This window comes from Eublepharis macularius, chromosome 6, assembly GCF_028583425.1.
Source record: "Eublepharis macularius isolate TG4126 chromosome 6, MPM_Emac_v1.0, whole genome shotgun sequence".
Classification (NCBI taxonomy): domain Eukaryota; kingdom Metazoa; phylum Chordata; class Lepidosauria; order Squamata; family Eublepharidae; genus Eublepharis; species Eublepharis macularius.
In genome coordinates, this window is record NC_072795.1 from 71,837,129 (window position 1) to 71,852,172 (window position 15,044).

General features: G+C 41.5%; 1 protein-coding gene across 1 annotated transcript in view; it reads right to left on the reverse strand.

Annotated features, from left to right (window-relative positions):
- Window positions 1-2,341: 2,341 nt before the first annotated feature.
- SORCS1 (sortilin related VPS10 domain containing receptor 1) overlaps window positions 2,342-15,044 on the reverse strand; it is a 699,625-nt gene continuing 686,922 nt past the window's right edge. The window contains exons 25-27 of the mRNA XM_054983089.1: window positions 12,840-12,945; window positions 12,577-12,737; window positions 2,342-2,428 (exon numbers count right to left, since the gene is read on the reverse strand). Coding sequence (XP_054839064.1) covers window positions 2,364-2,428; window positions 12,577-12,737; window positions 12,840-12,945 — 332 coding nt within the window. The 3' untranslated portion in view covers window positions 2,342-2,363. The remainder of the gene's footprint in view (window positions 2,429-12,576; window positions 12,738-12,839; window positions 12,946-15,044) is intronic.

Here is a 15,044-nt window from a genome sequence, read left to right on the forward strand (position 1 = left end):
CACTAGTCACAGAGGAAATTGCCAGCAGAATCTACTTCACAGTTTGTAGTTTCATAGGAGTATTTGATGATTGCATGTGTACATAGTATTTCCAAGGCAGCTGGAGATCATGAAATGTGCTGTAGTTCCTATGATGACCGGCTTCCCTGGACAATGCATCCATGGAATGGAGCATCAAAGATCTCCATAAAACCTGCAAACTATATGAATTGGTCTCCGTGGCCCTCCCCTCTGTTTGCACTTTGTCATCACCTGGCATCAATGCTAAGAAGGTTTGTATAATTTATGGGGCTATTTTGGATTGGATACAAATCCAGAGGGTCTGCAGTAAGATACAAAAATCAGTCACGTATATTTTTGCTGGACTTACTAAATCCAGTAATGAAAGTAATCTTGAATTTATAGACAGATTATGATTATTCCATGATCATGCTATCAGGCTGGGGGAAAAAAAACATTATTGATTTGAGCTCTGAAATCTTTTAAGTGGACATAAGAGGTGAAGATACATTTTGCATTTAGATATAGTAGAGCCAAGGTCCCCAACATGGCACATGTGCATGCCATGGGGCTCACTAAGTGTTTTTAGAAAGTGATCATGGTCAGAGGGGGTTATTGTCCAGCACAGTTTCTGATTGGCCATTTGAGATCTGATTGGATGTGCAGTTTTTTTAAAACATTGCTTTGGCAGCAGTTGCTGTCATAACAGAAGAAGCTTCACTGTATGACTGAAGGTAAGCTGTATGTATGCAAATAATATTGTAAAACAAGATGTTTATTTTAAAAGGTAAGCTATACATATGCATTTTTAAATGCTGATTTTAAAAGGCAGCCTGTTAAACAGAGCTTCTGTCTGAAACATTGAAAATTTACTGTTAGAATTAATGCATAACCTCACTCCCTGACATTTGTGGTTGGCTCCACCTCCTGTGGCAGCTGTTTTGTAGTTCTGCCCACCACCCTGTACAAGAATTCCAAAGATATCCATAGGATAATAAAGGTAGAGTGCCACTGCTGTAGAGTGATGCATGCAGCATGGGACAAGAGTGTTTAAATAGTCATTTCTCATAGGGAGTGCACAGGATTGGGCAAACATTTTATGTTAACAGGTCAAGGCTGTTATCACCGGATATCCTCAGCTTGTGAGCTTGTATGTAAACAGAGTCTATGATAATTATTTACTGGAACTTGTATCAGGACAGTGTCACAAAATCAAAGCAAAATATCATTCTATAACAAATACTCTGATGGAAAGTTAAGCAGCTGGACAGCAGGTAAACTAAGTGTACAGACAGATCACAGTGTTTTCAGTGAGCTGATAGTAATTTGAAAGCGAGATAGATGATTGTTCTACTTTTTTGTCAAAACAGTTTTTGTAGTTTTTACTGTCTATAAAAAAGCTGCAAAACCTGTTTGACCAGAAGGAAAACCGGGACAAAAAAGTAGGTATAACATGGGAAGCAAAGTGGCTCCCAATGCTCTTAAAAACTATTATCTATTTCTAATTAGAAGACACTTTCAAGTCAAAAAGAATCAGTTGGATGGTGATATAATTGCTTGAATAAGTTTGAATTGGATAGTTATCATGCTCTCAGTTTTGTTACAGTAGCTGTATAAAGAAGGTGCCTAACACCAGAGAGTAGTTGTCTTGAGTGTCCGGATTGTTCAAAAAGTATACCTGGCACTCATCTCATATTTCATTTCTTCATTTTACCATATAGGCAATAATGAAGGGCAAACATTTGCTTATGAAAGAACTGGATTTTATCGGTAGGAGATATTCGAGCTGCTTCTGAGCTTTTATATTATACCTGAAGAAGCTAAAAACAGATATAGACAAAAGACAGGAAAAAATATGAAAAGAAAAAATGAACACATGAAAAACATTTAAATGGATAAGAACTCTATAGTACTTTTAAACTCCAGTGCAATTTTAGAAATATAGGATGGGGAGGCAAATCCATGTGTAAGCTTGCAGTGTTCGAAGCAAAAAGAGTTATACCAAAAGTCAGGAATTTCACCCCACCTCACTCCCCAAATGACCCCATGCATATCTTTTGCTTATATCATTATAAATCATCTATCAATTAAACCTAGATTAGAAAAGAAATAGAAGTGATAAGAGGAAAGGGTCTTTTTACATTTCTTTCCCTTTTCTCAATTAAAATAGAGCACCTGTACACTGCAGTCCCAACTATGTTATCCAAATGACATCCACATGCACAGGCTTAAAGCTAAAAACCCTTTTGTCATCAGAAGAATCAAAAAGTCCAAAATCAGTGATTGATTTCTTTTTTATACATATATATATATATATCTATATCTTGGGGTGAAGGGGATACAGACAGATCGGTGTCCTTGTTTCAAACATTTATACAGGTAGGGATCTCTTTTGTGCTTTGAGTCTCAGCAACTGTGGAAATACTTCCTGTGGCAGAGGAAAAAACACAACAAAACAAAAGGAAGTTAGCAAAATAAACTGCTACTGAAAAAAAAGAAAATGCATCAATCTATTTTTGGATTTAGTTATATGTCACTAATATGCCATGTACCCAGAACATTAGCTTGTCATTTAGAAGGTGAAATGTAATAACTTGTTCCTGCACTAATGAGTGTGACAACTATGTCAAATTGCACAGCTGGTAAGGGAGAGGAGTAACAGGGATAGGTGTGTTCCTCAGATAAAGGATATAAGGCTTTTAATGGCACTTTAAAACAAAACTAGGGATCAGAAGTCTGCTTAGGCATTTAGGACCTGCTGAATGTACACTAGGACCTGCTGAATGCTGAATGTACACTAAGTTAGTTTTACATCCAGTGGTACATTTCTATAGCTGGAGGGAAGTCAGCTTTAAGCCTACCAAGGAACAATTTCTTCTATCCTGAAAGCCCTGATTTCTAGAGAAGTTCCAAAATTTCCCAGCAGAATCCACCATGAATTCCACTTACCTTGGTTACAGGTCAGGTATCTCTGCAGAAATTCTTTCTAGCCCATTGGAATTGTGCTGCCATGCTTGCTATTTTTGCTGTGATAAAGGTTGGGATGCTATCACACATATGTACATTGCTGTGTTGCATGCATATGGGCTTTGTAGACTGCAACAGCTTCCCACATGCACATATGTACACAATTAATAATTGTCAATTAATAATTGTAAAAAAAATTAACAAAATGCTTATGAATTTCTCTCCCTCCAAAGCCTTCCATCCCAAAACTTTTGGGAGTTTTAATTTACCTCATCCTGGTTGCAATACAGCAAGTTCCCATGCCCTTATAAACTGGATTTCCAAAACTTGAATACCTACTGAGCATTGGTCTCTGCTATTGCTGCAGGTGTCTTTTGATAGTGTGATCCCCCCCCATGCAAATAAGCTATGCTCATGGGCAATTGTACACATTAAAATACGAGCCAATTTTTTTCAGGATATGATGCTATATATTAACATTCTTTTTTTTGGATAATGGAAAGGTCTTTATATGATAGTTCACATGCAAGTGCAGTAGCAGACATTGTTTCTCATTCACTTAAATGTGCTGAGATATTAATTGCATGTGATGTCCCATTTGAAGCCTGGGGGCATGGGACCTTTCCACCAACTGAAAGGAACAATGTCCACTAATATCTGCATTAACACTGGAACTAAGAGGTCAGGATCTTTCCATTAGCCCTTAAAGGAATATTAATACTATTGTGCACAGTCTGGTGTGCTAAAAAATTATGCCAGCATTTAAGTGCATGATTGCTGGTTTTCATATCTCATCTAAAGGGAGAGAGGCATCATAGGAATGAAAGGAATAAAAAGTGCCAATAGAACATATTGCAGCCGGTAACTAGAGAAGTTCTGCTTTTGAAATCAGAGGTCAGGCAGACAGGAATGTGGGATAGTGCCAGCCATAGAAAAACTCTCTCTACTTCATGCTGCTTCTTAACATTAGTTTTAAGCAGACTACTGAAACATAAAGAACTATGGGTTGGGGCAGCCCTTTGGTGAATGCTTTCTTATGCAGTTCAACCATAGCCTGATACATCAGCAGGCCAATGAGAAGGCATACCAGATGTATGCCAGCACAAAGGGAGTCAGGTGCTGGGCTGCCTCTGGTCTGAGAAAGAAGAGTGCCTGGTGAAAGAGCTGGGCATCCCTGTGGAATGGGCAGCAGATTGTTCCATGTCCTTGCAGGATGTGTGACAGATACACAGAAAAACAGGGAAAAGGTCCTGAATGAAAAAGTGGGACATGGTTTGACAGCAAGTGTGGCCCAGCGGGACAGAATTGGAAATGTTCAACAAACTGGAAAGCCACAGGAAAACCATAAAATGGTTTGGGGAAATCTGTCCACCCCTGTTAAACAAGGGAGAGGATTACACTGATTATATGCAGCATCTGCAGATGTTATTTATTTAAAAAGCATAAAGTTCATCCAACCTGTGATTCATGCAAAAGATGTTTGTGCAAAAGCAAGTGAAGCCTGTACGGTATAGCAGTTATGGTAGCACAAACGGGGGCTAGTTGGAGTCCTATGGAAACTGTGTAGATTCCACATGTTGCTCCCACCTATAGTCAGGAAATGCTTCTTCTATTTGTGTGGAAACCCATAGTTAGACCGACTGCCGGCATCAGGGTTTCTGGCGCCTGTGGCAACCCCCCTCCCCCGCGGGCGCAGCACGCACGTGGCACAGACTGCGTGATGATGTCAACACGTGATGATGTCATCACGCAGCGCAAGCCAGGGGCATTTGCTGGTGGATGGCTAGGGTGGCGGGCGGAGGCTGCTCTGCGCGCTGCACACCGTCCCGGCAGTGGCTCGTGGCTGCTGTGCCTGGCTGGGGGCATGTGGCGGCGGCAGCAGCATGGGGCTGACTGGCTGCAGCAGCTGCGGGCCAGCCACGCCAGCTCTGCGGCATGCGCCTCCACCCCCAACACCCCCTCTGGCGCCTCTCCAGTGCCCTCGCGCCCTGAGGCCACCGCCTACCTGGCCTCAATGGGCGCGCCAGCCCTGGTTAGACCATAATGCATCATTAAAACAAATCCAGCAACAATCTTAATCCCAGATATACTGAGATTGGCTGCTGCTACTCACTGTGCAAACAGCCTTTGCATGCTCAGAAGCATTGTTTATTTTTTCAGATCATATTGTCCAGGTATGAACCTCACACTGAAGAATGTATTTAGAGCTTATCCCTGGCTCAGATTGAGCTAAGGCGAGATCCAAAATAGGGTTGCCAGATATCCAGGATTGACTTGGATAATAGAGGAAGTGCCTGATTTGTCCAGTATCCAGGATAGCATTCATACTGACAGTTCTCCAAATACTTTAAACCTCCCTTTTACTTTCCCAATCTTGCTGCTTTAGTCTTTGCCCCCTGTAGACAGCAGCACCAGCCCCCGCCCTTCCACGCAGCTGACTGCCAGTTGTCTGATCAGCAGGTCAGCAACCCAGCGCACCTGCGCCTGACGAGCGCTCCTCATACATCTGACCACCAGCATGCTCATCAGCAGGGCAACAGTCTATGCACTGTCTGGTTCTGGACCCAGGGCAGTCCTTGGATGTCTGGTCACGCTCGCTGGTTGGTGTCCAGGATGTCCAGGAAATTTTCCTCCCAATAGCCTCTTGTGTACAAGAATTGGTCTTTGGAAATCTGGCAACCCTACAAATAACCCCAGCTAGAATCAGTCAGATTCATTACAATCACAGGTCTCTTGAATACTATTCCCAAAGTGCAAGATGATGGGAAGGAAGTGAGGTTAATTCAGAATAAAATCCACACAGTAACAATAGAACATACATGATCATTATGCATTTTTTCATTTATAAAATTGTCAAGTTGCACCAGCAACTGGCAGTCTTGATCTGTTCCCCTAAGAATCCATTTAAGTGGCATGTTTCACTCTTGTCCTATTGTGACGTATATTTGATAACTGCAGAATACTCTTTGTATTTCATTTGTGAAGGTGAAAGAAACTTATCTACCTCTTGGGTAGATTTGGTTTTAAACCAATAAAAGCCAGTAGAGCTGGATATTTTGTTCCTAGAATATAATACAATGGTTTGTTTTTGTCAATGAAGATGACTTAGTTGCTGGATGTTTATTTTACCACACTACTAACATTTTGTTTTCTTCTTCATTCCTCTCAATCCAAGTGGTTTTTTCGTCCCCCTGACTTAAGGGGGAGTTGGACACCAAGAGAGAATGCAGAGTGAATGAAGTGATTTAACAGATTATTGTAGCAGTGGTAGCAGCTTCCATTTTGTGTTTTCTCTTCTGCCTATCGTTAAGATTGTGGCAATAAAGCTGTTTTTATACTTCCTTCCTCCTGTCATTGTCTCACTTTTCCCTTTAAAACGCATGATATTTATTCTTTCTTTCTTACAAATTGTTGTTCTATCTACCATTTGAGACTCCTTTTCTGCCTGATTTTTGTTAATGGTTTTCTACTTTTCTTTTTGCCTCCCATTTTCATTTTCATTTTGATTTGGCTGTTTTAGATTTCATGTTTCTCTTTTGTCACAGCATTTGTGTTCATTTTTGGCTGAATAGTCCTACTTAGTCTGGTGGTAATATTCTGTTCTTGCTTCTACTTCCAGCAGATCAATTTCTGACTCCAAGCTTCCTTTTTTATCATCTTTTAATTAATTTTATTCTGCCATTTTTGGCATAAGTTTTTGGAGCAAGAATGTTATTTTCATTTCATGGGTTTAAAAGCAGGTTATAAAGTAACACAGGAAAGGGGAGGAGTTTTGGTAAGGGTTAAGAAGGAAATGTATCACTATGCATGCAAATTCGGAGGTGGGAGGCCCAGCTTCTCTTCACTGGTCACACAAGCCTGGTATGATAATGTCATTTCTGGGAAGTGATATCATTGCGCAGGCCTGCTTATCTTTGGATAAGATACTTTCTTGAACTCATGTAATTGCTTTCCTTTAACGCTCAATGTAGTTATCATGAATGGTATGATTTTTTTTGTTGATTGAGCTAATGTTAAGAGTGTTAAATAATCATGTTTTAATAATAAAGGCTTGCAACAGAAGCAGAGATTCTGAAATAGTATTACTTGTGTACTATACCCAGTAATGAACCTAAAACATTATTTGTGGTGTACCTCTTGCCATGAGTTAAATGATTTGACGCAGGAAAGCTAACTAGACACTCAGGACTTCTTACATTCATGCCATCTGAATCTGGCCTGACAATAGTAATCCAAAACAAGAAGAGAATTGTGTTAATCATGTTTAATGCCAATGCCAGTTTGTTTTCAGCTCATATAAGGCAGAAGAGAGCATGTGCTCTGAGGAGGAAGTGCACAGTCCCGTGGCCTACAGCCTTTTTCTTAATTGTGGTTAAATGTACTTCAGTATTACTTTTGCCTAGGCCTTAAGAGAAAGCATATTAATCAGTATATTGGTAAGTGGTTGTGTATGCATCTTTATGATTGCTTCTGTGGGCAAGAGTGCCTACTAATTGTATAAGTAGCAGGTAGAATGTACTAGAAGATTTTCTTTCAATTTTCCATACTATTGGTTCTAAAAATTGTCTCCCATCTAGCAACTGTCTGAGGATTATATTTATATTTCCACAGGAAATTTCTATTTGAATTTGAAAATAAATCATTAATTTTGCTTCAATTCAGACAGTTTGAGGGGTAATACAGATATTGTCTCCAAGACTGTATGTTCTTCTATGTTTCCAGTATGAATATGAAACCATGTTTCAATATGGAATCCAAGCCCAAATTTAGCCATCAAAACCACCTTCCCAGACTTGAATCTGTTATTTTTAATTTATTAGAATATGTATATTCTGCATTTCCATTTAAAAACACTCAACCTGGTTTATGTTTATTTGACTTTCAATCAATTTGACTTTCAATCAATACATCAGTTGTTATGCTCTTTTTTAGGTCTTTTTGAATCTGGTTTTTGCCTAGATACAGCATATGAACATTTTTGGTCACCCTGATGGATTATTTTCATTAGTCTCCTGACAGGGAGAGTTCATCACTGTTAGTTTTCCTGGACTTCCTAGCAGCTATGGTATCCTTCTGGTTTGCCTGACAGGAATGGGTCTCAAAGGTGTTGTACTGGAGTAGATCCAGTTCTTCATGAAAGGTCAGTTCAAGATGGTAGTGCTAAAGGATATATTTTCTGTCACTTGACCACTGGTATATGGGATTCCATAAGGTTACACCTTGTCTCCATGCTTTTAAATGCAGATGATACCTAGCTGCATTTCTCTTTTCCATCTAAGTCCAGGGAGGCAATGGATGTGAAGTGAGTCAAGTGGTGAAGGACTGGATGAAGCTTAATCCAAACAAAATGGAAGTGCTGTGGACTGACCCACAAATAAGCCACCCATGAATAAGCCACCCTGAAATTGTGTGCCTGCACTTTGCCCTAGGCTTCTCTCTGAAGATATACAGGTGACAAAGTGGCTTAGAGAACATCACAGTGTAGTGGTTATAGTGTCAGCCTAGGATCTAGGAGACCCAGATTCAAATCCCCACTCTACCATGGATTCTCACTGGATGATCTTGGGCCAGTCGCACTCTCTCAGCCTAACATATCTCACAAGGTTGTTGTGAGGATCAAACAGAGAAGAGGAAAAAAATATAAAATGCTCTGAGTCTCCATTGGAGAGAAAAAAATTACTAAACATTCAAATATATTTTTTAAAATATCAGTGAGTCTTTTAAAACTAACTTCTACTCTTGTATTAAACTGTGAATGTGAGATTTTTAATCCCCTGTCCTTATGATTTCACAACTGTAAACTGCCTTGGTCCAGTCTTGAAGTAGAAAGGCAACATATAAATAAGAAAAATATTGAATATTGACATTTGTAATGATGGAAAGGATATTCGAGCATTGACAACTTTTGGTAGTCCTGATCCTATACCTTTAACAGCAGCATGACATGAAGAAATGTAAACAGCAAGCAAGGGTTTTCCAGGAATAAAGCAACAGGAAAAGCTTAACTTGCTTAATCTCTGCAAGCCAGACAGCTGTTAAAAGCACTGAAATAAAGTAAATGAAAACCCTGGTAACTTTAGGATCCACTGTTCCTATCGCAATTCCCTAATCAAGCAGAAAGATACAACCCTGTAGTGAGCAAAGTTTAGCTTTGTGTTGGAAGTATATTTGTTACTCCATCCACACCCTATGGTTCAATATCATACAGGAAAACAGAGTTCATTACATACACAGAATAAATCTGTAGTACTTCATTAAAAATTATGCCATTATAAATGCAGCTATCACATTTTGAATGTTTTATGTGTCATAAAAATGGCATTTAGTATGCCTTTTGTTTAATGAGGAAGGAACATTCAAAATATCAGATACAGGAACTTTACAGAAGGAAACACTTTGGGAATTCTGATTAGGTAGACTTCAAGCATTCAAAACTGTTGAACTGTAGCATATGCACTTACACATAGAATTGTTTGACTGAAAAGAAACAAAAGGTCATCAGGTTTAAAACTCTGCATTGAGGCAGTCTTGCAATTTCAGTATCAACTGAAATATTAGCTCATACAATCAGGATAAGAAATAGGGGAAAAGTGTATGCAGATGAAGCAAAGATGCACCATGCTGGAATTGTCTAAAGCGTAGGGAATAGGGTTAATAAAGCAAACCCAAGAAGCTCACGAAAGAGAGCCATATTTAAGCATAAAGACAATTTAGCAGACAAAAGCTGTTCAGCTAATGAATACTGAAAACAATGTACCATGTGGCAGTTTGCAGTGCTGGTCAAATAACTGTGCAAGGAGACAGCTGTCCATAGAAGGTGGTATGAAAATGGTACGATATTCTTGATTTCTCAGATTTCTGATCATTTGTTTTCCTCACCATATTAACTGATGCTGCAGAACATGGTCCCCTTACCATCTTGTTTGTCCACGACAGTAGATTAACGTTTAATGAAGATTAACTGCTTTCATACTAGCCCATATGTCTTGGTGGAAAAAAGATCTGTCCTGACTAGAGATGGGGATTAACCTGGGAAAATGGTGGTTCATGGTGGTTCGTGGTTCATCGCATTTCACAAACCACAAACCTAAACTAACTTGCCCGGTTTGCAAATTTGTTCATTTGGTTTGTTCAGTTCATCATGTCATTTCTGGAGGCTGCAGAATGCCCCCCTTGGTAGTCAGAGATGCCAAACTCACAGAGAGTCTTCAGTAGGCTCTCCTCCATTGACCCTCCAAGTTTGGTGAAGATTGGATTTCAAATATCCAAGTTATAGACCCCCAAAGTGGGTATCCCAAGGAAAGCACCATTAGATATAATGGGAGCCATGAATGCCAATTGACTTGCATTGGCTCCATTGAAATACATTGCTGCAGCAAGACGTTGCAATGAAAACGTGGAATGGATTTCGGGAATCTTCTTCTGAGAACAGAATGATGGCCCCCAGAATGGAATGATGGTCCCTGGGAACAGATAAACTGCTCTGGGGCTGGAATTACGGCCACTAGAGTGGAATGACGGTCTTTGGGAATAGATAAACTGTTCTGATTTGCATTGGCTTCGTTGAAATACATTGTTGCACCAAAAAGTTGCAATGAAAATGTGGGATGGAGTTAGAGAATCTTCTTTTGTGAACAGAATGAGGGCTCCTAGATTGGAATGATGGTTCCTGGGAGCAGAAAAAGTGCTCTGGAGTTGGAATGAGGACAAAAGTACTCTTTGAGGGGACAGTCAAGGAGGTGTTCTTGGGGAGCCAGGAATATTCTTTTAAAGGACAGGAAGACAGAGACAATCTATGAGAGGAGGTGAAGGAGTAGATGTTCTTTGAGGAGACAGGACTATTCTTGTATAGGAAAGGGCAGAGAAGATCTATGAGGAAGTGCAATTCTGAGGGGAAGGTAGGGTTGCCAGCCTCCAGGTGGTGGCTGGAGCCTGGAGCTGGCAACCTTAACTCTATGGCATTATACCTTGCTGAAGTCCCTCTCCTCCTCAAACCCCACCCTTTCCAGGTTTCCCCACCACCACACATCTCCAAAAATTTCCCAACCTGGAGCTGGCAACCCTATGGGAGATGTGCTCAAAATAATAATAAAACTCAGATAAGTAACCCACTAGGCTTAGCCCCTGAGCCTGGCTGTGTAACAGAAGCAGGTGCACCAGAATGTCAAGCACAAGCTTCAAATAGCTCCCCCTCTGTGACTGAAAATCCAACAGCAATTCCTCCCTAACTGTTTGCTGGAAACTGAAACCACTCGCCTGAGAGCTGGGGGTTATACTCCTTCTGTTCTCATAGAGCAGAATGGAAGCTCTCTGGTTGACAGCCAGAGCTGCCTATCAAGCTTTGGAGGGCTGACATTGGTGTTCCCAGGGCTGCAGAAGGTCTGCAGAAGTCCATCCTCCCATTGGCTAAGGACTAGATTGATCAGCTTCAGGCTGTCTGCAGTGATGAACCGAAAAATGAACCAAATGAACTGCCCTAAAAATCATAGCGGTTCATCATGGTTCATCAGAAACGTGTTCCGACAAACCATTAGTTTGCGAACCACAAACTGGCTTGGTTCATGATGAACTTTGGTCCGTATTTCGGTTCATGCCCATCTCTAGTCCTGACCCTTATATGCTTGAGAATGAAATCAAAACTCAATTGTTAAGCCTTCCCAAGAAATTGTTTCTTTTTCTTTGTTGCATATTTCACCCTGTCCTGTCACCAAGTATGTTTCAGGGTACAAAATAGATTTCTGATCCTATTGCACCAGTAATGAATATACTCATTAAAATTAATCATACAAAACTTCATAAGTGTGTTTCTATTTGTCTTTTAGTGGTAAAACTGAATCTGTTAAGTGAAGAAATTCCACTCGTATCCTGTCAGAGTCAACCAAGTTAATCATAAATTACATGCAAAAAAAATGTTTGGTAAACTGCAGTCTTAACCACGTAACATTAAATCTGCAGCAGTAAAACAATTATTACATATTATGAAACTTAAAAAAAAAATTAAACTGCTGCAGGACTACCCTAGATCCTGCAATTATTTAGTAGAGTTATACCCTCAGTCTTTCTTTTTATGATTCTGCTGATAGACATGGTAGGAAGATGTAAGACAGTAGGACAGTGAAAGATAGTGCTTGCAAATTTCAACATTCATGGGGAAAATGCTAAGGGCTGGGAATATACAATGGCTGTTTGTGTGAGGAGATTTTGACCAGTGAATTTTTGTTTTAAAAGTCTTTGGGTGGCTAGCAAGGAGAATTTTGCACTTTGCCTAGCAGCTAGCAAGCAACTTCATGGGTGGTGTCCATTTTCACGCCAAATATGAAAAAAACATGTAAAATGTTTTCATTTCATGTACTTTGCATAAGTATCTTGTCTCTGTTATGCCACACAACTACACAAAAGTTACTACAGTGAAGACAAAACAATTTTTGTTTTCTTATGTGTCTAGAAAGAGCAGGAAGCGTCTCGGAGTTAGCTTAGAAAATTTTAGGGAGATTAACAGAAAAGTGGGAATAGTGAGTATTGTAGCAGAGAAGGTTGGAAGGCTCAGAACAGATTTAGCCAATCAGAATGCAGGACCTGACCAGCTCCTGGCTGTCATAGTTTATTTACCTATGGGCTGGGAATCCACCTTCTCCTCTACTAGTTGCTCTGGGGTCATCAGCTCCCTCTGAGGGACATTAGGCATGCTTTCACTTTGACTGCCTGGACTGACCATCTCTTGATCTTTCTCATTCTGCATCTGTGCATAAACATTAATGCCCGGAATCTTCCTAAAACATTAACAGAAACCATCATTGATGGGTACGCTATGGAGCTCTCAGCATTATGTTTTCACATCTAACAGATGAAGGGTAAGAAGGAAGCATTCATACCTTTTGAATTTGTAGATTACAAATACTGCCAAGCCCACAAACACAACGGAGAGCAGCATCAACATGGCTGAACCACTGTGGCTAGGTGTGACATCTATGAGAGGGGCTGCAAAGTGTTAAAGAGAAATTTAGAGCAGATAGTTCAAAATGCTCTTATAAGGTAAACTAATAACACTGTAACTTTTCTCTTTGCAGTTGTTGCTTACATTTCCCCCCCCCCTCTCTTTATTTGGGTGTGTCCTACTTGACAGTTTGTGCCACATTGTTCTTGAGAATCTGGCAGCCCATTCACCAATAAACATACACTTCTTCTTGGCTCAATATTTGAAAAACTCAGATTAGTAAATTTATGCATTACAGGTAAACACAATCACATAGTCATACACAGAATTTACAGAATGAATGTCTCATTCTGAGCATCCATCTTTGATATTTCCCAGTCTGTCACTCCAATGACTATGCTTCCTTCAGGAGAAATGTGAAATGACAGAGTGTAAGTATCATATTTCATAGCAGTAAGCTTATGGGGCTGATCAAACCTTGTAGAATCTGTGGTAGGAGGAAACACCTACATCTCTGGCCAATTCACTTCTGCAACATATGGAGTGACTATTATTGTAAATCATGTCTGTACAATTCATGCTCAACAAGTAAGGACAGACCACTAGCCATATATTATCAGATGCTTCAATTCTCCCTGCATACATACACAATTTTTGTGGACTCAAAAAAGCAGCAAGAACAGAAGGCTTAAAAAGTCAGTGGATGGGCACTCTCCACTAGGGGTGTGCACCAGAAAAAAAATTGGTTTTCCTGCTTCGGGTTTGTCTGAAGCAGGAAAATGATCTGTAATACACCAAAAGCTGAAGTGGCAAGCCACTTCAGCTTTGGCTATTTAAATTGCTTCGGTATGCTCTGTAAAGATTTGGAGAATATCAAGGGGGGGGAGCTGCCTGCCTCCCAGCCCGCCCACCCCCAATTACTCCCCCCTCCTCTGCACTCCCATCCCACCCCACTTACCTGGCTGTGGAGCCAAGAAAAATATTACAGCGGCAAGCTGGGCAGCGCGGCAGCCCAGAGCCAGCTCCTCTCAGGCCCGTGCTGCCTTCTCCACTGCCACAGTGGCCAGTTGGACAGTGGGGAAGGCCAGAGCTGCCTCCTCCAGCCCTTCCTGTCCCTCAAATGGCCACCGCGGTGGCCATTTGAGGGGCAGGAAGGGCCTCCTCTGCCTTCTCCACCACTGCAGTGGCCAGCTGGGTGGTGGGGAAGCCCGGAGCCAGGTCCTGCAGGGCCACACCCCCTCCTCCACTGCCTTAGTGGCCAGAAGGGCTGCAGGGAATCCTGGAGCCAGCTCCTCTGCCACCGTAGCAGCCAGCTGGGTGGTGAAGAAGGCTGGAGCCAGCTCCTGCGGGGCCCACGCTGCCTCCTCCTCCGCCGCAGTGGCCAGCTGGACAGCAGGGAAGCACACTGCCAGCTCCTGCAGGGCTTGTGCTGACTCTACCACCACTGCAGTGGCCAGCTGGGTGGCAGGAAGGCCGGAGCAGGCTCCGTGCCATCTCCTCCATGGCTGCAGCAGCCAGCAGGGTGGTGAGGAAGGCCTGGATCAGTGCTTGGTGGGAATCTCTCTGCCAAACATCTGATCCATGGATTTAAATGCCCCTTTCTGTGCTGCTTCACAGTGGCATGGAAAAGGGACATTTAATCCCCCGCTGGCTGGATCAGTTGCTTTGCGGGAACCTCCCCTCCAAACAGCTGATCTGTGGGTTTAAATGCTCCTTTCCATGCTGCTTCACAGCAGCATGGAAAGGGAGCATTTAAACTCCCACCAGCTGGATCAGCTGCTTGGCAGGGATCTCCCTGCCAAACAGCTGATCCTGGGGTTTATATGCCTCTTTCCATGCTGCTGCAAAGCGGCAAGGAAAGGGGCATTTAAACCTCTTGACCCAAAGCTTCCCGAAGTGACACAAATCGCTTCGGGAAGCTTTGATTCAGGGTTTCCGAATCAGGCTCAGCATGTTGGGCCTGATTTGGAAATACCAAATCATTGTGAATCGGGTCCAATTCAGGTACTTTACCCAAATCCAAAACCTGAATCGCACATCCCTAATGTCTACTATGGGCTAAACAGTGGGCTGGTAAACAATAAAATGACACATTAAATTGATATGTATGCCAAAGATAAAATTCCCTTGCCTGAAATGAAAT